Source organism: Elaeis guineensis, chromosome 3 (assembly GCF_000442705.2).
Source record: "Elaeis guineensis isolate ETL-2024a chromosome 3, EG11, whole genome shotgun sequence".
Classification (NCBI taxonomy): Eukaryota; Viridiplantae; Streptophyta; class Magnoliopsida; order Arecales; family Arecaceae; genus Elaeis; species Elaeis guineensis.
In genome coordinates this window covers 97,632,134-97,653,563 of record NC_025995.2, presented here as the reverse complement: position 1 = coordinate 97,653,563, position 21,430 = coordinate 97,632,134, and the positions used below count along the sequence as shown (strand labels likewise).

At 36.4% G+C, this 21,430-nt stretch overlaps 1 protein-coding gene and 2 pseudogenes across 1 annotated transcript; 2 read left to right on the top strand and 1 right to left on the bottom strand.

Annotated features, from left to right (window-relative positions):
- Positions 1-1,924: 1,924 nt before the first annotated feature.
- On the bottom strand, positions 1,925-5,586 carry LOC114914008 (uncharacterized; annotated as a pseudogene).
- Positions 5,587-6,190: 604 nt separating this feature from the next.
- Positions 6,191-13,319, top strand: LOC105041780 (lipoyl synthase 1, mitochondrial-like; annotated as a pseudogene).
- LOC105041632 (elongation factor 1-alpha) lies at positions 13,202-18,436 on the top strand. The gene is made up of 3 exons (XM_010918599.3): positions 13,202-13,314; positions 16,601-17,087; positions 17,182-18,436. Exons 2-3 carry the CDS (start codon positions 16,626-16,628, stop codon positions 18,061-18,063), a joined length of 1,344 nt encoding a protein of 447 aa, XP_010916901.1. The 5' UTR covers positions 13,202-13,314; positions 16,601-16,625; the 3' UTR covers positions 18,064-18,436.
- Positions 18,437-21,430: the final 2,994 nt, after the last annotated feature.

Here is a 21,430-nt window from a genome sequence, read left to right as displayed (position 1 = left end):
CTAAATATGGTACACAGTTAACTAAATATGGTACACAGTTAAATTAATATAGTACATAGTTAAATAAATACTGCACACAGTTAAATTAATATGGTATACAGTTAAATTAATATGGTATACAGTTAAATTAATATGGTATACAGTTAATCAAACATGATGCATAGTTCAATTAATATGATGCACAGTTAACTAAATATGGTTTACAGTTAAATAAACATCACATACAGTTAAATTAATATGGTACATAGTTAACTAAATATAGTATACAGTTAAATTAACATAATACACAGTTAAATTAACATAGTACATAGTTAACTAAATATGATACACAGTTAACTAAATATCATACACAGTCAAATTAATATGATACACAGTTAAATGAATACTGCATACAGTTAAATTAACATGATATACAATTAACTATAGATAGTACTATTGCCCATGCTATGCAACCTATGAGAGTGGAGGATGAATTGGGTTCTTTAAAAAGTTTAAGTGAAGAATGTCACAAATGTGCTTTAAAAGTGATATATGTTGTGCAGTGGTACACAGTTAATCTTCATCAATTTTTGGAACACCCAAAACTTGTATATATAAAAAATAATAAGAACAAGAGTTTAAATAATATCAATCAACCTAAGCTCCTTAATGAGCACAAGGAATGAGGGATGACCTTAGGCATCACCCTCTCAAGCCCTGCACAGATTTTCTCCTATTTTTTGTTTCCTCAAAATATATTAAGTCAAGGACTTTAAAGAAGATTTTTCAGGTTTAAGACTTAGTGGAGCTGACCTCTGCACTAAAACAAGCTCAAATTGAGATATCTTAAGTTTCAAGAAGGATAGGAGTCGATCTCAGATTAATTGGAGTCGACCCTGACATGCTGGAGGAGACTGGCACGATCTCGAGTCAACTCATACTCTGTAGGAGCCGACTCTCTCAAAAAAAAATTGAGAATTACATTTTTAGGATTGCCCGATTGGAGTCGACCCTCAAAAAATTGGAGTCGGCTCGCTAGCATGCCAGGCCTGTGTGTTATATCTAGATTGTGCCAGAGTCGACTCGATTATGCTAAGAGTTGACTCGATTTCTTAAATTAGCTTTTCTTAAGTGATTAAACTTCAATTTTAGATTTTTTTTAGCTCAAATACTTCTTAAAAGATTTCTCATAAATTATAGGATAGAAAAAAGTAAAGTAAGTAGATGACATATCATCTGAAACCTCTGATTAGATTATATGATATCAATACTTATATGATAATAGCATCATTTTGTTTAAATTATATTTACTTATGTGATATCAATTTGCTTCTTTAATGCTGCACAGGCTGATGAGATATACACAAAATTTAAATAGGTAGAGGCCGAAGTTTCATCTTTAAAGGATGATGCCTCCGGCACCACCGACATCGGCACAAATGAGTAGAGCAATTATATTTATCTGGTACACACTGAATATTGAATTGCAAATAATTATATTGCCACACATACACAGTGAATATAGTATTTACCTGCTGCATATTCGAACATGCCATATTGTAGAAAAATTTTAGATGTTATTAAATATAATATATATATCAAAACAATATAAGGACATAATTTATAAAATTGTTTACATTTGATATAAACTACCAAGATTGTTTGCATAGTACTTCATATCCTAATCTTTTGTACTTATCTTCTTCCCACACCATGAGCAAAATTTTTTATATGTAACACAGTACCCATGGAACAAAATATTGCTCGCAATCCAACTCCTATATAATGAAGCATTCTTAAATTCATCGTACAATGGTCTCTCACTGCCTCTTGTGAGGATCTCTGCAAATATCAGTATATGCATCCCATAATCTAAGGTATCATAGCGTTGCTGCGTACAATTATGAACATCTCGAACTTAAGCTTCAAGGATATGGATTTCTACTCATTCTGACAACCAAAAATACAAAAACATTGCCTACAAAACATAGCACATAATATAATACATTAGAAATAAATGTTGTTACAAATAAAAGCAACAAACAAATGTTGAACAATATTAACATATATTTATTTGCATCATCTGATATGTTGAAGCTCCACATCGAGTTGTAGCGTTCAAATCATTGCTCCTTCAAATCCAAGACTAAGAGGTACCAATGCCATGATGTGTTCATCAGAATGAACAAGTACCTACAGTGCTCGAGATCAACTAATCGGATATCAGCCATCTATTTTTGTATACTCTATTGTGTTGAATCTATGATTTGATTGGTGACTTCACGGATCATCATAGTGTCCCCCGAAAGGCATTGAAGCATAGCAGTCTACACAAAAATAGAAAAAGAGATGAATAACTCGTAACATCCATTAGTTGAAAATAAAATGCATGCTTGTAATAGTTTTTGTATCTATATCTTGCAATGCAAAAATAAAGCAGCATTCTCCACGGGCTCCCTATACTCTATATGGAATAGCTCCATAATATGGAAGTATACATTAATGAGCTGTACATGATCCAAAAAGAATTATTAGGATAAAAAAAAATAGGAGCAAGGGAAATAGGTGAGCAGTTAATTTTTATACATCACTCCATAGCGGCCTATCATATAGGAGCTGATCCAATGCATGACATGTGCAAGAAGGTTTAGATATATCTTGATCCTCTCAGATAGTCTCACTATATAAAAGATGCAAGTATTAACAAAAGAACTTATTCTGAACAATGTGACATAGAAAATATATTCTATTGACTTACTCAGAGTGATCTTCATTGACATAGAAATCAATTGATGCTTCAAAAAATGATAGAGTATACCCTTCCCCTTCCCATGATAGGTGCATCTCTGTGCCAATTGTATTGGCCTATCTGGTAGCATCAATGTTTCAACATTTATAATTATACTGAAATCTCGAATATGCTAAAAGTGATGAAATATAAGAAATATTTTGAGTAAATATATTGAATATTTAATATATATCATACAAGCACATGATACAAAGACAAAAACCATCACAGTGATTTAATAATTAATATATGAAAAAAATTCTAGACTTCTCTAGGAGATAATCGTTCTTCATCCTTAACTGATTGACGTAGCTCCATCAGTACAATAGTGATAGGCTCCAAAAATGACAAGTGGTGAGCATCTGGATCACTCTCGCTGGTGGATAAGATTGTACTTCTTTTATCTATATTTTTTTTTTGTTATTTCTTCTTTGCATGTTTATAGGTCTTAAGAATATATGATACAGCCTTTCCCTTCTTCGTAGGCTTTCTCTCGTGAGATCCCATTTCACTCGCCTGCATAACGAGGACACATGTTTGGTGGTGGTACAATCCTTCTCACACTCAACTTCAGCCATGAAAGTGACCTATTAACAACAAACATGTTGGAGACAATAAGCATTCCTATTATAACTATAAAATCGTATGTTTGATTATAAATTAATAAAAAAACTACCTCCATAATTTCACTACTATGAGAGATAGTAGGGTCAACTTCAGCTGAGTGGGGCTCTTCATGTACAACAGAATGCTTTGCCCTCACCTAATAAATAAGATTATTTAGGTTAGAAATAACATCATACCTAAATTTTTGTACTACAAGTACTCATCTCAATAGGATCTGCATCCATGCTTGTAATATCATCTGCTGACATTAAACCCTTATCATGGAGCATCTTCTTGATGCACGAAAGCCTCCTATCGAAGGCAAGAATCCATGCATCTTTCGCTGCAACATCCTCGATGAGTTGAGGATCCTCTAAGTGGAAACTATGACAAATAAAGAACCTCCCAACCACTGCCATACATGTCTCTAAAGCATGAATTAGATATTGTCTGAGCTAGCTAGATGACGGAACCTGAAACACCACAAAAGATCTTAAAGATTGTATGCAATAGGTAACGTGCAGTGAGGAGCTATGTGTTCTTACATAGTAAAATTTTAAGTGTTCCATTCAAATATAGTGTATCTAATAATATGTGAGTTATGTAACTAATATGAAGTACAGAAAATAAAAAAAATTAGATTTTATAGGTGCCTGCCTCTGTATCAGAATCGCCCCCTGTGGCCTTCCTTGCGATAGGAGGTGCAACTCATCCTCCTTAGGATCTATCCTTTAGATCACCTATCAAAGACAAAAAAATTTAGTTATGCTTCTTTTGAAATTTGTATGATATTAGATACAAAAGCTAATATCTCAAATATTTTTAATTTCTTTATAGCTTCGGTGATTGCCTCCATCTTGCGAGGAAATGGGGCGTTACTCTAATGTAAAAGATGGAGATAAATGAATAGTGGTCTATGATTTCTAAGTAGACTGTTCGCATGCTCAACAGCCCATGCCTGCATAAACAAAGTAATATAATCATTATATTTTAAAAAAATCTAATTATGTACTATACCAAAATAATATTAGATTAACTATGTACCATAATAAATTTATTGTTTACCATACTAAAATAATGTTAAATTAACTATATACCATAATAGATTAATTGTGTACCAATATAGATTAACTGTATATCGATATATATTAACTGTGTACTATAACAGATTAATAGTGTACCATAATAGATTAATTGTGTACCATAATAAATTAACTGTATACCAATATAAATTAATTGTGTATCGATATATATTAATTATATACCATAATAGATTAACTGTGTATCAATATAAATTAACTGTGTACCATAACAGATTAACTGTGTATCAATATAGATTAACTGTGTACCATAACAGATTAACTGTGTACCAATATAGATTAACTGTGTACCATAATAGATTAACTATGTATCATAACAAATTAGTTATGTACCATTTTATATTAACTGCGTATTATGCAAGACTAATTGTGTATCATATTAAAGTAACAGATACCATATTAGATTGACTATCAAATAATTTAATTAAAAATAAATATAGATAATCTTACCACTAGAGCCACTGTACATCCATCTATATATCCAGTAGAGCCTCTTTCGATCGTGTTTCTTATATGAGCACTCTTTGTTAGGTTAGGAATCTGCTGTTGAAGGAAAAAAAAACTGCAAGATCCTAACTATATAATCCTAAACGGTCCAAATCATCAAGATATGGACATAATGTCTTAAGAACATGATAGCGTGCAGTTGGAAAAAGAATAATTATAAAAAGATAAAGAACCCAACACTTAATAAAATTTTTCATGTCCTACAATCCAGACTTCCCAACAAGAGACATCAATTTATTTTTAACTAAGTCCTTAGTAGTCTTTTTATGGTCACCATCAAAAAATCAGATAATAAGGTCCGACTGAACCTTTTCTTTCCTATACAATTCAACCTCATCACCCGTAGCCCTCAAATTAAGGGATGAAAGCAATGTTGGTCTCCATAAAAAGAACCACAGTCCTATCCAATCTAAAGTCCTCCTTCTCATCATCCTAGAAGGAGAGCAATGCATCCAATAATGACCTGCTCTGCTTGATGTATGGAAGTCGGAGCAAATGGCCAAATGGAATCGCAGCCACCCTCACCTTCTGCTCCTTGGACATTGACTCCGTAAGTATATTCATAACCTCGATGTAGTAGTTGAAATAGCACCTTCCATTCGTCATATTCGTTGGATCAATACAAAATACTTTGACTCTCCTTGAACTAACCATTGTAACACTGCATTATAAATTAAATTAAAATGATACATATTAGATTACATTATCATAGAAACTAATTTTGACTAATAAAATTAAATTACATATGAATATGTTTGAAACCCAAGTTGTGTGTGTGTGATTGAAATTAGTTTGACTAACAAAATCAGATTTTATTATCAATAGCATTACTCTTTCTAACATGGATTTTTTTTTTTGAAATGATGATTTGATATCTATCTTTATCAACAAAAACTCTCTTGCAGCAGAATATTCAATATTCATGCAGTTCTATTTATAAGTAAGAGAATCTTTATTCTAATAATGTATCGATTAAAATTACTAAAATCTATGGTAAAGAGATAGAAAAAAAATAGAAAAAAAAAGAGAAAAAAAAAAATATCGACGGGCTTTGCCTCCACCCACGTCCGTCACCTCCGTCGTCGTTGTGACCGAAGAGCATGTCGTAGCGCCGCAGGTCCCGCCGTTGGTAGCATGACTGAAATTATACGAAAAATAGATCACCGAAGGTACTCGTCGGGAAGAAGGGAAGCGAGCTTTGCCTCCACCTATGTCCACCACCTCCGTCGTCGTTGCCATCCAAGAGAAGGTCTCGGAACAACGCTGCAGTCCCCAACGTCGGTAGCGTGAATAAAAATTCGCTGAAAATAGGTTGCTGGAGGTATCCATCGGGAATAAGAAAAGTAGGAAGATGGGAATTTAGGAAGACTACTGTATGTAATTTGAAGATATTTTTATCTTATGAGAGATTTAAACTTAAACCTCTATTGTTAATAGATTGAGAGTAATAATTTTGATCAACGAAATTTAAAAGTTGAAGTCCGATCCACAAATGGACGTTAAAATCCTCAGTAATAAAAGCAGTTGCGAGCGGTCAAGCATACAGAAATCCACTCCAGCATAAACCCCAACCCAAGTCCCGCTTCTTTGGGCTTCCCTCTCGTTCCACTAGAGTAAGAATCAAAATCTCTCTCTCGCTCCTCTGAAGCACGAATCATAAGCTCTTTCTCCTTCTCTCTCTCCCTCTCTCATTCCTCTAGAACGACCATAAAAAACGTGCTCTCTTGCTGTTCCTCTCGTCCCTCTTAAACAAGAATCGGAAGCTCTCTCTCATTTCTCCGAAACAAGAATCAGAAGTGCTCTCTCTCATTCCTTTGGAACAAGAATCAAAAGCTCTGTCCTCTGGAACAAAAAGCAGAAGCTCTAACGATCTGAATCCCGGAGTTTCTTTCCCTCGAAAAGATTTGATTTCCAGTATACGGATAATGTTGGGTTCTCTCCTTCCATATCCTACCTACTCTTGATCCTCCCACCTCTCCCCTAAGAGATCTCCACTTGAGGTTTTTCGTCCCTTCTCGCCGCTCCCCTTTCCCGAAAAATTCTAATCTTTGTTCCGAATGTGTAAGCTCTTCCCTTCCTTTTTTGAAGATGATCTTGGGGCTTTTTTTTTTTTTTTAGCATCTTCTTTCTTTGGATTTCTAAGGCTTCTTTCTTGGTGCTTGTAGGGGGACGGATTCATTCCAGTGAGGTCCTCCATGGACTTCGACTTGGCCCACTGCTTGCGGACCCGATCATGGAAGTAGAAGGAGAACGTGGCCATCACCAATGAATCCCATCAATAGATTATTGCAGAGGCCCTTTCCATGAACCGATCCCAAATATTTTCTTTCAAGGGAAGTTCCCAAGGATAGTTGGAGAGGCCCTGTAAGAACTCTTCTTCAATGGCGTCGTCTCCCATCAAACAAGGTGGGCGATGCAAAAGCGGTTTATTTTGTAGGTTGTTCTAGTTCTCTGTTCTTGAATCCTCACTGGGTGTCTTTTAAGTGTTGGTATTTTATTCTTATTAATTTAACCAAATTAATTAAATAATTGGAGTTAAGTATACTTTCATAGTTACTAGCGAATTTTCATAGGAATTATTTGGTACATGCAGTTCAATTTAACATCATTTCAATCCTGTCTGGTTAACCGGACAACCAAACTCACTTCAGTCCAAAAAGAGCTAACACGAGTTCCTATACTAAATCAAATTATAAATAAATGCCTTGAAGTGGGTTTGGACTAGGGGTGAAGTGGACTTCTATTTAGCCCATCCATGATAAAGCAGCCAAGGCATCTAAAGTACAAAGATGGCATATTCTAATTTTATGAATTTGACACAGCACACGCCACTTAATTCTACAGCAAGCAATATATAATGAGCTTTGGCTATCCATCAAGCCATATAAATTATAAATAAATATAATTTGATATATTTTTGTATTTGCTGGCATAGTGGCCATGGGATGGGGTATTGTCTTTTTACCCTAGCATAGTAAATAACCTCCATTAAGATACTCAGTTGAGAACACGTGGTAAAATCTGGGTTGAAGAAAAGGCCTAACAACTTATTTGGTATTAGAAATTGAACTTTGTGATATAGGAAATCATAATGGATTTCTTACGTATACAAGGCAACAGACTAACAGAGTACAGAACCTATCTTATGTGTAGGAAGGTAAATCATCAAGAACAGCTCCAGAAGCATATTTCTCTTGGTTTAGAAAAAGAAGTCGCCACTCGTAAAAATGGAAATGCTAATAATCCAGTGAAAATCTAGTGGTATGCATTTGATGTCACCTTTCAGGCCTAGGGACAGCAGCAGAAAATAAAAGTGGATTTTCTTAGGGAACCTATTTCTCAAAGTATGAATTGCATGCTATAATCTGGATTTGTATCTGCCTTTAATGATTCGGAAGTGTATCACCGCAACTTCGCCTTTAAGTTGTAAAACCTGGGGGGGCATTTGTATTTACTTTCCACATTCGACAATTAGAAAACCCTACCTAAAATTTCATCACGAGAATATGAGAAACTTGAGAGAAATGAAGGTTAAATAAATGTGGTAATAGAATTTGTTCACACTTCACGGTTGTGATGCCCAACAGTTTATGGAGTTGATATGGGTGGATATCATTTTGATTGTTATTCATGCATTACTTTTTTTTTTTTTAAATCATGATATTGCAAGACTGATATATATTGTAAAAATGAGGATCTCACCTTGCATATTTGTTCCTATTAAAGATAATTTTATATGGATTTTGTCACTGATCTTGTTTGCATTGCTGGTACGTAATCTGCAAAGACTGACTTTTTGTTATTTTTCCAGATATACTAACCACTGATGTTTCTACCTAACACCCTTCCAGATTTTGTAATGTAAAGACATCACGCACTCCCCCTCTACCAGATCCAGATGAACCCTCCAATGTTGCTGAAGCAATTGCCTCCTGGGGTTTGGATTATGTGGTGATTACTAGCATCGACCGAGATGACTTGCCTGATCAGGGAAGTGGGCATTTTGCTGAAACAGTGCACGAGTTAAAGTTTCTGAAACCAAGCATGTAATAGAAGCACTTGGTATGAAGCATTTTTTTTATATCCTTGTTATTTAGCGTACAATCATTCTTATAAACTTAAGTGATTGTCTGCCTATCTGATAAAGCTCTAGTATCCACAAGAATGGGTATCTTGATAGACAACTACATTACATCTGGAATGTGGATGTATTGGGTTCTATACATGATCACATCCATTCTCTAATTTTTCTGATATTGCTAAGTCACATTACTGACTTCTCTGGCCTCCATAGTTTCATGCTCTTGTAATTGTTTGGATGAATCATTGATGGGAGGAGAGGAAGAGAATGAGGGCGGAACCCTTTTTGTTTTTTCTCATGTCCACGAAAACTCCTTCCATTCTGAAATGTGCTTGAGAAAAAAATCTCTGTGCTGTTTAATTGCCTCATCTTCTGGAAACTATCTGAGGCATATGTTTTTGTGAGTCGTATAAATATGTTGTTCCTGTGAACTGGGGCTTGCCTCAGTGCTAACACCCTTCTGCTCAAGAGGCAGAGGATTCAGGTTTAAATCTTGGGTGGTATTCATGGTCTGAGCCTGGGTAATTAAATTCAGGTTCGGTTTCTCTCCCTTTCTCTCAAATAAAAGGGGGAAGAAAAGGGAAAACTTGTTGTTCCTTTACACTCTTCAAATACTTGATGCTTTATCTCATGCTTAGTCAACTGATTGTATGTTCTGCTGGTTTGCTAGATGCAAAATGAAAGCAACATCAGATTGTTTTTTTGTCTTAAGACTTATCTCGCTCCTTGGTTTCCTACATCCTTAATTTCTACATTAATGATTATGATTTATGCAGTTCCTGATTTTCGAGGAGACCCCAGCTGTGTGGAGAGAGTCTCAAAATCAGGATTAGATGTTTTTGCTCACAACATTGAGACAGTTGAAGAGCTGCAGAGCATGGTGCGAGATCATCATGCTAACTTCAAGCTATCAATTGATGTCCGTAAAATGGCAAAAGAATATGCTCTTGCTGGCACTCTAACAAAGACCTCGATAATGTTGGGTTGTGGAGAAACACCTGATCAGGTGATCAGCACAATGGAGAAAGTGAGGGCAGCTGTAGTTGATGTTATGACTTTTGGTCAGTACAAGAGACCATCTAAGCGTCATATGCCAGTCTCTGAATATGTTACTCCAGGAGCATTTGACCAGTGCCGTTCTCTTGGGTTGGAAATGGTATTCTCTCTTGGATATTATAATTTGCATGCTTAATGATCAAAAAATCATTTTGTTATTTTCAAACAGGTTAATTAACTACGAAATGTTCATGCCACTTTTGTGCAACTTCCACATATAGTTTATGGAGATTGGATTAGAGAATACAAAAGGGAACACCAGAAATTTTCATTTTGCCTGCTTTGTAGAAAAGCCATGTTTAGCAAATTTAACAGGACCGGCCAATTTAATTAGTGCATGCAAACACATTTTCAGGTTCAATTGCATGCATATTTGCAAGCACATTGACATACTTATCTGGCATAAAATTGAGGTATAAATGCACACGCTTCTCTTGCAGGGCTTCTGATATGTTGCATCAGGTCCTATGGTCCGTTCTCATATAAAGCAGGTGAATTTTGTATCGAGTCAATGATTGATGCTGATCAAGCAAAGGTTCCTACCACTCCACAACCGGGGTCGTAAGCTATAAAAGTTCTTTGCAAGCCACTCTCCAGGATCATTGTAATCTCGTTCGCTTTTTTGATCCGTATTCTAGCTTGATTTAAGTTATTCTCAGCTTTATTGCTGCATCGCATTCTTCAAAGATGCTGCTCTTGCGTGCACTCGGCTTTATTTTGTAACTTGTGTTGTTGGTTATAAATATTCTCATGTACTCAGCTGAAGCAGGAATTGTACACCTATTTTTTTCATTTCAGACAACTATTTTGCAGCTCCTATCATGTTTCTCTGCATCTGAGGTTCTTCCAGACTTATCCAGAGGTGGTTCGCTTTAAGTATCAGCTCCTTGATTATTAAATACCAGCTCCTACGTGATTTCTTGGTATGCCACATTGGAATGCCTGTATAACTGTCTTGGGGCACTGAAGATCAGTGTGATGTGGACGTATCTTTTTGGGTGCATGTATACGTGCCTTTTTCTTTTTAATTAAAAATATGTGAGAGGCCTACAAGCGATAATTATAATCAATAATATACTTGTATGTAAGTTAATTAGCAAGAGGGGTTTATAAATTTATTTATTTATTTGTGTAAGGGTTTATAGGTTTTTTTTTGGTACAAACGAGCTATCACACTATTTTAATATGAATGTAGTCTAAAAAATCAGAATATAAAATGTCTTGCATGGTTCGAGGGCATTCATCATTTTCACATTAGGTCCAGTCTCCGATATCTTCAGCAACAAAAGAAGCAGTCCAATCCATGATGTTGTTTCTGGACAGACAGTGCAATGGCATGGTGAAGGAACCTCCGGAAGGGTTTATAGGTCCTTTCAAAGTTTGAATCTTGAACTGGACAGGGAATTATTTGTCTTGCTACTTTGTTATCCAATCTGCTCTTATATTTCCACTGAAGTAGACGTGAATAATTCTCCAGTCTAACGTTGGCAACACCAGTGATCTCTATCATCATGGGCGCAAGTTGACTGAAATCCCCTCATGGGAAACAAACCCCCAAAACAACATCTCAAGCCTAGGGGTGACCGTTTGGACAGATCCAAAGGCGACAGGGTTTCTAGTTTTACTAGCAAAAATTTCTTTCTTTCTTTTTTTTTTTTTGGCTTACAATGCACTGTTTAGTTACAATAGCTAATTTGTACATCAAAAAAAAAAAAAAAAAACTATAGATTCTTTACCATAAAATAAAAATAAAAACAACTATAGATTGTATGACTTAGTGTTTATCGTAACTTGCATCAATCTACGAGCAGAACTATCAAAAGAAAAAAAAAAAAAAAAGTCATCTTATGATGGACGGTTTACTTGATGGGCCCTTGCAGAAGCATTCTAGAGCTGTGAACCTCATAGGATTGGTGAAAGAAACATCACTGTTGTACGAACAGACGTACCACATTGTGATGGTTTTTGATTAGCATTCACGGCCATGCATTGTTCAGGCTGGTGGAATACTTTTCAAGTGCGTTTTTCTCTTTTGGCTGGTGACAACTCCTCTTCCAGTGGTTTAGTGAGCTCCACCTACCTCACCATTTGCCAGACTACAGTAAAACATTCCCCTGACAATGTCTGGTGACCGGTGAACCTCAGAAAAAGAATGACTAGTGACCGCGTCATTTTGTCCTCCCCAATGTGCCGGCATGTACTATTGAAGCAAATCTGATGTCTTATTCATCATACAACCATTCCCAAGCTGACATTTTCCTAGACCAGAGTAAATATGCCCAAACTTACTTTCACAATTTGATCAACAAAAGAATATGTGTGGTATATTTTCTTTCTCTAAACAGAATACTTGTTACAATTATCAATTTTACAATTGGCATCCAAAACCCCTCGAAGGACCATGAACCTATCAAGATCTATTGATCATTATGACAAGCAACTTCTTCATATCCCACCCAATATCTATATTCAGAAATCCATCTACTAAGCATATTTTCTTGGTTAAAGGCTAGTCCTCCAACTTCTACCAAAAAAAAAAAAAAAATGCTAGTCCAACAACCAATCTCCATGGAATGGGAGTAACATCAGAAAATTGTTTCAATAGCAATACATTTATTATGGGGTATTTTGAAAACTTCAAGCAATTAATTGAAGATACTTCCCAAAAGGAGTTGCATGAAGCTAGAATGGTAACAATTTTTGTTGCAGCAAGTTGGAGCCTTTAATTTTCCTTAGCTTCTACAACTTGACATATGCGCCCTGTCTTCAAAATACATTTCTCCAGATCCATAGAATTTGAACCCAACGTGACAAGCTGTAGCTAGCAGAATATGGGGTTATACCGTACCATATAACCTTAACTATGTGCCGTAACCAAATAATACAGTTACCCAAGCCATCGGATGTTAATCCGACGACCAGAATCCATCTGATGACTTTACTCCCACCACTTAGATATCCAACGGGAAACGATGATACCAGAGACCTTCGTGTGGGCCGTTCCGAAACCGGCAAAAGTGGCATCTCCAGATTTTTAAATGACGAAAATGCCCTCGCCAATTCCCCGAAATCCGTGGGCGTTTTGGTAATCCGGACCACTATAAATTTCAGTGGACGCAAGGTTTTCTCACCTCGCACCCTGGCTTTGGAGAGCTCACGAGTAGCGAGGCGGCCGCCGATTCGATCCCTCCTTCTCGGTTAGATCACCTCTATTGCAGCATCCCTTTTGTTTCGATCAAATCGTTGAATTCTCTAAGTTGTTTTGATTTTTACTGGTTGATTGGTGTCTGAAATCCTCGTTTTCTTGGTTCGTTTTTCTTTTGATGGGAGATATAATTGTGCGATCGACAAGCCCTAGCAATCTGTGTGGGTATCGCGGTTTTTGTTTTTCTGGGTTTGTAATGGTGAATCTTGGACCTAAGATTTAGGAACTGTTTTGGAGGGTGTTTTTTACCCAGGTTTGGAATCATAAATCTTGGATCTAATGTTTATGAGTTAACGGTGAGGGAAAAAGGAGTCCTTAGAAAAAGGGGAGTAACACCTTAGATCTAATTTAAGGCATTTTTTTTAAAATTTTGTGGTAGCTATGGATGAAAATGGTAGCTATTGTTGTTGATGGTAGAACTGTTTTTATTTTTCTTATGTTTATTAAATGCTAGGAATCCGAGGAAACTAGATGAGTTTTATGTTTTTTTTGTATTTATTCACTCAGTTTTGTTCACTACATTTGCTAATCTAAAATCTTATTGTTGATTGTTGTGTCCACGAAACCCAAATCAGCAGAGGATATTGGTACTCCATTGCAATTAATTACCTAAGCCGAAAACAAACTTATCCATTGGAAAACAAATGGAAAAAATTTGTGGACGAACATTTGAGCACTTGTACAAAGGCTGGAATTTGAGATTGAATGTGGTATAAACCCAGCCGAAAACAAACTTATCCATGTGCGCGTTTTGGCTAGACGAGCTTGAGTGATTTCTCCCTATCTTGTATCATCGGAATCTTATCCTTCTCATTTTGCTCTCATTGGTATGAGAGCCAGGTTTACACCAATATTGAGTAGGAGAAAGTTTTTTTGTTGCTGGACCCCTTTCATTGTTTTATTTTGGAAGTTTCCTAGATCACCTTATGCTAGCCTATGGAGGAGAGTGTGGAAGTTGTCAAGGAGGTAGCTGTTTACGAGTTGTTCTCTTTCTTCCTCATTTCATCGTGGCTTCTTGAGTTTGAGAAGTCATAGATCAAAAAAAAAAAAAAAAAAACTTTTGTTCCGCTACTCTTGAGAATCAATATGTGTTAACCAATGACTCAACTCTACCACCCACCCTAACTTCAAACAACAAATATTTTAACTATTTGTCTTCGCTTTTTGAGCCATTTGCATCTCCATCCTAAGAAAAAATAGGAGCATCTAGAGATGGTAAATGTCTTGGGTCAACCGCTACACACTGATCACAGCAATCAACTAAATCTGGCTACTTCATTGGATATCCTGGGCCTTATCAGGTGAATTTTTTTCTTATTCTAAATTGAATTCTTAGAGAAAAAATTTAGTTGGTTCTTATAGATTTGCCATGAATAAGTTATTTAAAATTGAGAAGTTGAATGGATCTAACTTTGCTATGTCGAAACATAAAGTGGAATATATGTCGATTCAAGATAGACTTTATATATTCTAAAAACCAACAAACCAAAACTTCATGATATACCAACTAAAATGAGAGGAAGAAATTAGAAAAAATTGAAAAAAGATGATTTGATTACTAAGTTGTCTTTGTTAACTTTCATGCAAGATGATTTAATTAGAGTGTTTGAAGAAAATGAGATGAGAAAAGCAATGATAGAGGTAGGAAACCAATTGGGTAGACAAATTACAGTCCTTGGAACGGTTATAGGTGGTGAGGTCAACTCCATCAAGTTTAATCAATTTTGTAAAGAAAATAGAATTATTCATTAAACTACCATCCCTTACTCTTCAGAACAAAATGTTGCTGGAAGGTATAATAGAACTTATTTTAAATATGACTAAATCTATGGTTGCATATGTTTTTCTGCTTAAAATTTTCTTGGGTGATGCATTAAGTACTGAAATGTATATATTAAATAGGGTTCCTACCAAAGCTATCAACCCTATATAAATTACGGATGAGTCCAAAACCCGACCATAGCAATTTAAGAAATGGAGTTCATTAGCTTATCTAGAAGTTTTAAAAGGAAGTAGATCTTATAATGAATAGAAGGATTTAGTAGAAAGTAGAAATGCAATATTCCTAGGAGAACCTAATTAGAACCACAATAATTAATGACCCTCTAGAAGTAATTGAACAAAGAAGTCCACTAGAATTAAACAATGAGAATGTCAATGAAAGTGGTGAATCTTTTTTAGATCAACTTTGCTGCAGGAAAAGATCTCTAGAACATCCATTGTAATTAGATGGTTATTTTGTTTATTTAAGTGAAGAAATAGAAAAATCTGTAAAATTAGATGAGATTGATGCATCTATTAACTTTAAAAATGTAATAACCTCACATGATATAAGCATTTGAATTTTGATGTTGATAATTAAAGAATGCAATAAAAAGGTACCTCAGGAGGAAAAGAAAGGAAATATAATATGATGGACTTTAATACCATAGTGCAAGTAGATTGCTTTAGTTCTTTGCATATGGATTTCACCAACACTTCCCATTTTATTCATTTAACATTAGAATGTTGTGTATCATCTGGGTATTTATTCTATCTGATATACTTGCAATTTCATTTGCTTCTGAAAATTGTAAGATTTTCTTTGAATTTGTTTTCTACTTTTATATCCTTCTTTTGGTATGGTTGAATAATCTCCCAGCATATCATACATATGACAAAGTTGTAGTTTCTGAAATTAAAAATGAAAACTCTATTAAAGATCTTACAATTCCTTAGCCTTTAACATTTAACACAATTATTTTCCAGTATTGTACAGTGGTAGCCAAACCCCCCCCCCGAAAAAAAAAAGGGGTCATCTCTGCTGCCTGTTTTATCAGAATGTTGTTCCTATTTAGACTTAAAATGGAGCTTAAGCTTGAGATACATAAAACTTTACTGTGTTTTGTTACAGATGACCTAAAATATGTGGAATTAAGATGCAAAGGCCGGTAGTCCATAAGTGACTAATGGCTGAACTCTGGACTTGATTATCTAAAATTCGATGTTAAGATTATTTGGAGCTATCGCTGTCAAATTTAATCTAAGATAATCTGACTCATTGCCATGGTCATGTTCCTATTGATATTGTTGCTCCCACAATTGTTAGTGGGCATGGTGTCTGACCTTTTTAAGATATGAGTTCTGTCACAATATTTTTCCTGCTAGTTTACACTTGCATTTTCCCCTTGTCTTTGAACTTTGCATGTTGCATAACTCATCTATGGGCTCAAGAAAATTTGCAGATTTTGTCAACCTCATCTATATAGTTTGGTAATCAAGGTCTAACCATTTTGCAGATCATAGCCCTTTGTGAACTTGTAAATGGGAAAGGAGAAGGTTCACATTAACATTGTGGTCATTGGCCATGTCGATTCCGGGAAGTCTACTACCACTGGACATCTCATATACAAGCTTGGAGGCATTGACAAGCGTGTGATTGAGAGGTTTGAGAAGGAAGCTGCTGAGATGAACAAGAGGTCATTCAAGTATGCTTGGGTGCTTGACAAGCTTAAGGCTGAACGTGAGCGTGGCATCACCATTGATATTGCACTATGGAAGTTCGAGACCACCAAGTACTACTGTACTGTCATTGATGCTCCTGGGCATCGTGACTTCATCAAGAATATGATTACAGGAACATCTCAGGCTGACTGTGCTGTCCTCATTATTGACTCCACAACTGGTGGTTTTGAAGCTGGAATTTCCAAGGATGGTCAGACTCGTGAGCATGCCCTTCTTGCTTTCACCCTTGGAGTGAAACAGATGATCTGCTGCTGCAACAAGGTAAGTATGCACTCTATGTATAAAGGCTGCTAAGAAGTATTTCTTAGTTCATATTGTGTATTCATAATGAAGGTTACGTATCGTTTGTTGACAGATGGATGCAACCACACCAAAATATTCCAAGGCAAGGTATGATGAGATTGTGAAGGAGGTTTCTTCATACCTCAAGAAGGTCGGCTACAACCCTGAAAAGATCCCCTTTGTCCCAATTTCTGGTTTTGAAGGTGATAACATGATTGAGAGATCCACCAACCTTGACTGGTACAAGGGCCCAACCCTACTGGAAGCTCTTGACATGATCCAAGAGCCCAAGCGTCCATCAGACAAGCCCCTGCGGCTTCCCCTTCAGGATGTCTACAAGATTGGAGGCATTGGAACTGTCCCTGTGGGGCGTGTTGAGACTGGAATCCTAAAGCCTGGAATGGTTGTCACCTTCGGCCCCTCTGGCCTCACAACTGAAGTCAAGTCTGTGGAGATGCACCATGAGGCTCTCCAGGAGGCCCTTCCTGGTGACAACGTGGGCTTTAATGTTAAGAATGTTGCAGTCAAGGATCTGAAGCGAGGGTATGTTGCCTCCAACTCCAAGGATGACCCGGCCAAAGAGGCCGCTAGCTTTACCTCACAAGTTATTATAATGAACCACCCAGGGCAGATTGGGAATGGTTATGCCCCAGTCCTCGACTGTCACACCTCTCACATTGCCGTCAAATTTGCTGAGATTTTAACCAAGATTGACAGGCGGTCTGGTAAGGAGCTGGAGAAGGAGCCAAAGTTCTTGAAAAATGGTGATGCTGGATTTGTTAAAATGATTCCCACTAAGCCAATGGTGGTTGAGACTTTTTCTGAGTATCCTCCTCTTGGGAGGTTTGCTGTCAGGGACATGAGGCAGACGGTTGCGGTTGGTGTCATCAAGAGTGTGGAGAAGAAGGATCCGACTGGAGCCAAGGTTACCAAATCGGCAGCAAAGAAAAAGTGAACTGAGAAGAGCTCTGCATTTGTGGGGCTTGGAGTGGCCGGTTGACATAGTGTCGTCACTTACAGCCATTGTGTGGGAGTCCAATTCTGTGTCTGTGGTCTGGCTGGGTACTGGACAGGCGGTGGTGGTGCTAGGTCTTGGTTTATCATTTATTTATATTACATGTGGTTGTGTTGTCTTAGACAGTTATATCCTCTTTAATGGCTTGAGTTTTGTTTTGTGCTAGGTTATTGGTGATACCTCTTAGATTTTTTTATCAGTGGACTCGGAATATTATCAAGTGAGAAAGAGCTTTGGTTTTGAAGAGAATGATTCGAATTGTAGCTTCTTATGTTATTCAGTTTACAATGCTTTTAAGGTTGTTTAGCAGCAATATGATGTGTTAATCATTGTCGCCATAGTGGTGCTATTAAGTTCATTGTTTTGACGATGGATCATCAGGTTTCCCGTGATGATTGTTACATGTTGGTACCTGTTTTGGTGGTTTCTCGTTGGCTGTTATCATGCTTTTCTGTTGTGAGTGGGGCTGTCAACCTGTTATAAGGCATCAGTGCGGTTTTTTGGGTCTAATATATATTTTATAATTAAATATATATTGGTAAATTAATGAAAAATTTTTAATTTTAATTTTAAATTAAAAATAGTTCTTTAGTTGAATTTTATGTAAAAAGTACTTCTCATTTCCAACATAAATTAAAAATAATTTTTTATTTTAATATAAAATAATTAAATTATCTATATAATTATAAAATAATATAAATAATATTACAATGTTATAAAATAGTACTATCTTATTATAATATAATATTATTTTATTATAAAAGAATATTATTTTATTATAATGTGATATTATATTATATTATTGTAGTATTATAATAAGATAGTATTTTTTTACAATAAGATAGTATTATATTATAATAAGGCAGTTTTGTTTTATAATATCATAGTATTGTTTTATAATAATATAGTATTATATTATATTAGTATAATATTATAATAAAATAATATTATTTTATAATAAGATAATATTATATTATAATAAAATGATATTATTTTATAATATTATGATATTATTTTAGTGTTATTTTATACATGCAGCGGTAATTCGGTCATTTCATATCATTTGGAAAGTTGTTTTTAATTTATATTTGGAATAGGGAGTTATTTTTATTTGAAACTTAAATGGAGAGCTATTTTTAAGTTAAAATTTAATTGAAGAGTTTTCATTAGTTTACCCTATATATATATATATATATATATATATATATATATATATATATATATATATATATATATATATATATATATATATATGATTATAGTATATAAAATATTATTTTAAAATTTTACATCAATTTTTATTAAAAATATATTTTTTGTAAGATTTATAAATCACATATAAATCAATTAATAATCTATTTGATATTTAAAATAATATTATATAAATAAATAATTTAGAGAATTATGGGTGAAATTAATTGATTAGTCCAATTAATTTTGATAATATCCTCCAGAGTTCAGTCTACATATTTTGTTGCATGGGAGTATAGATCTTTCTTTGGATCTGATGTTTCATATTTTTTTTTTTATTTTGTTAAGTTATAGGATATGTCGATTGTTAGTTCTTTATGAATATTTAATTATTTTATAATTTATTTTATTATATTTAAAATAAATACTAATGATCTAATGGCATTCATCATTAGCATGAGTTTTATCAAATCTAAAATAGTCGGTGCCGTTAGTTGGTTTAGAGTTGTCTCTTACTGATATTTTATTCGAATCTCTAGTATTTCGAAATAAACTTGATAAGTCCTATAAATTTAATTTTATATTTTATAATTATTATATTTTTTTATTTAGATAAATAAATTTTTAATTTTTCGATGGAGAGATAAGATGAAAACCATAAATCATTTACATGTTTTTAACATTGATTATAACAATTGGAAGGTTACCCATGAGGTTCTTTGTGGACTGTCACGATGTTCTCTACATATTTTTGTAGAACGGTAGTTTAAGAAGTATGTTTCGGGATTATTTCCGAATTCCCAACGTTGATGTATATAAATCATACCCATATTGGGAACACCTTGTTGCGACTACCATGTGTTCTATTGCGGCCAATCCTCTCGTCGTCTGGTCGTCGGAAACGAGTGCCTGTAAAAGAAAGCCCACACTGATCGGAGGCGGCTCCGGCGGAGACCCTCCGACGGACAAGTCAGAGAGGAGACTAGGCAACAGTGAAATGAAAACAGAGAGCTCAACGAGAGAGAGTGAGCTAGAGAGGAGGGAGTTCAGGGGTTTCGAATCGACCTCTAGCACTGTTGCCTTCCCCGATATATATAGTGGAGCATGGTATGGCGCCGTCATTAATGGCGCGGACAATTGAAGTATTGTCAACTCACTAAGGACTGTCAGAGCCGCCGTGAGGGTGTCAAATCACCGTGGCACTGTCAAATCGCTAGGGTTGACCCATGCCTTAGGTGGGATAATGCCCCTAGGCGGCAGTGCCGCATGCCGTCGTCAGGACTGACAGTCTCTGGCAGTAGTACGGCGATTGGAGGAGCTGACCGACTATAGGTCGACGGCCAGCGGAGGGGCGTCGGATGAAAATTTGGGCCCCTCCAATAGTCAGTCGGGCACGTTGGTGGAGTCGGCCATCGGACTCCATAGTGCAGTCGGTTGGGAGAGCGGAAAAAGTCTGCCTGATCGACGTATCCTCGGTCAGTTGGTAGCCATCGATCGGTCGGTAATGGCACCCGTCGGTCGGTCGGTCGGTGGAGTTGGGCGTCGGACGTGTAGGCCCGACGATGAGTCGGCATGAGTGGGGTCGGTCGGTATTCCCCAACAGTTGCCCCCCTCCACTCCTGAGTCGGATGATGCGCTGGCCAATGTCTTTGTTTGGGTGGCGGCGTCAGGCGAAAGGAGTGGATCTTCACCGTATCAAGTTCCGACCGTCCCGTGGGCTGGTATGACGATCGTACCGTGGGTTGACATGATGACAAGCGCCTCATGAATGCCGGGCGATTCGCTGGCGTCAGATGTCCTGTCGGTGTCAGACGTCCTGTCCCGTCGGCGCCAGACGTCTCGTGCCATTGGGAAGGAAAACCGCCGTTCCCGCCATCCCTTCGGGGATACGAAACGTCACGGCCTCCGTGCCACATGGCAGGCGGCCTTTGGGACGGGTCCATTAGAGCGGATGGAGGTGACGTGGCTCGATCTGAGGATGGGTGCATCGAACCGTCGGGCCGATGGACGGCCCGGATGATGCCACACGGCGTGATCTGGGAATCCCTCGTTGGTCGTGCCTTCATCTTGACCGTCGGGGGATACTATATATACAGGGTCACCCATATCCAAGTTT

Coding starts and splice junctions, on each gene's coding strand:
- LOC105041632 (XM_010918599.3), top strand. CDS start 16,626: ATGGGAAAGGAGAAGGTTCACATTAACATTGTGGTCATTGGCCATGTC. Junction 17,088..17,181: donor TGATCTGCTGCTGCAACAAG/GTAAGTATGCAC, acceptor GTTTGTTGACAG/ATGGATGCAACCACACCAAA.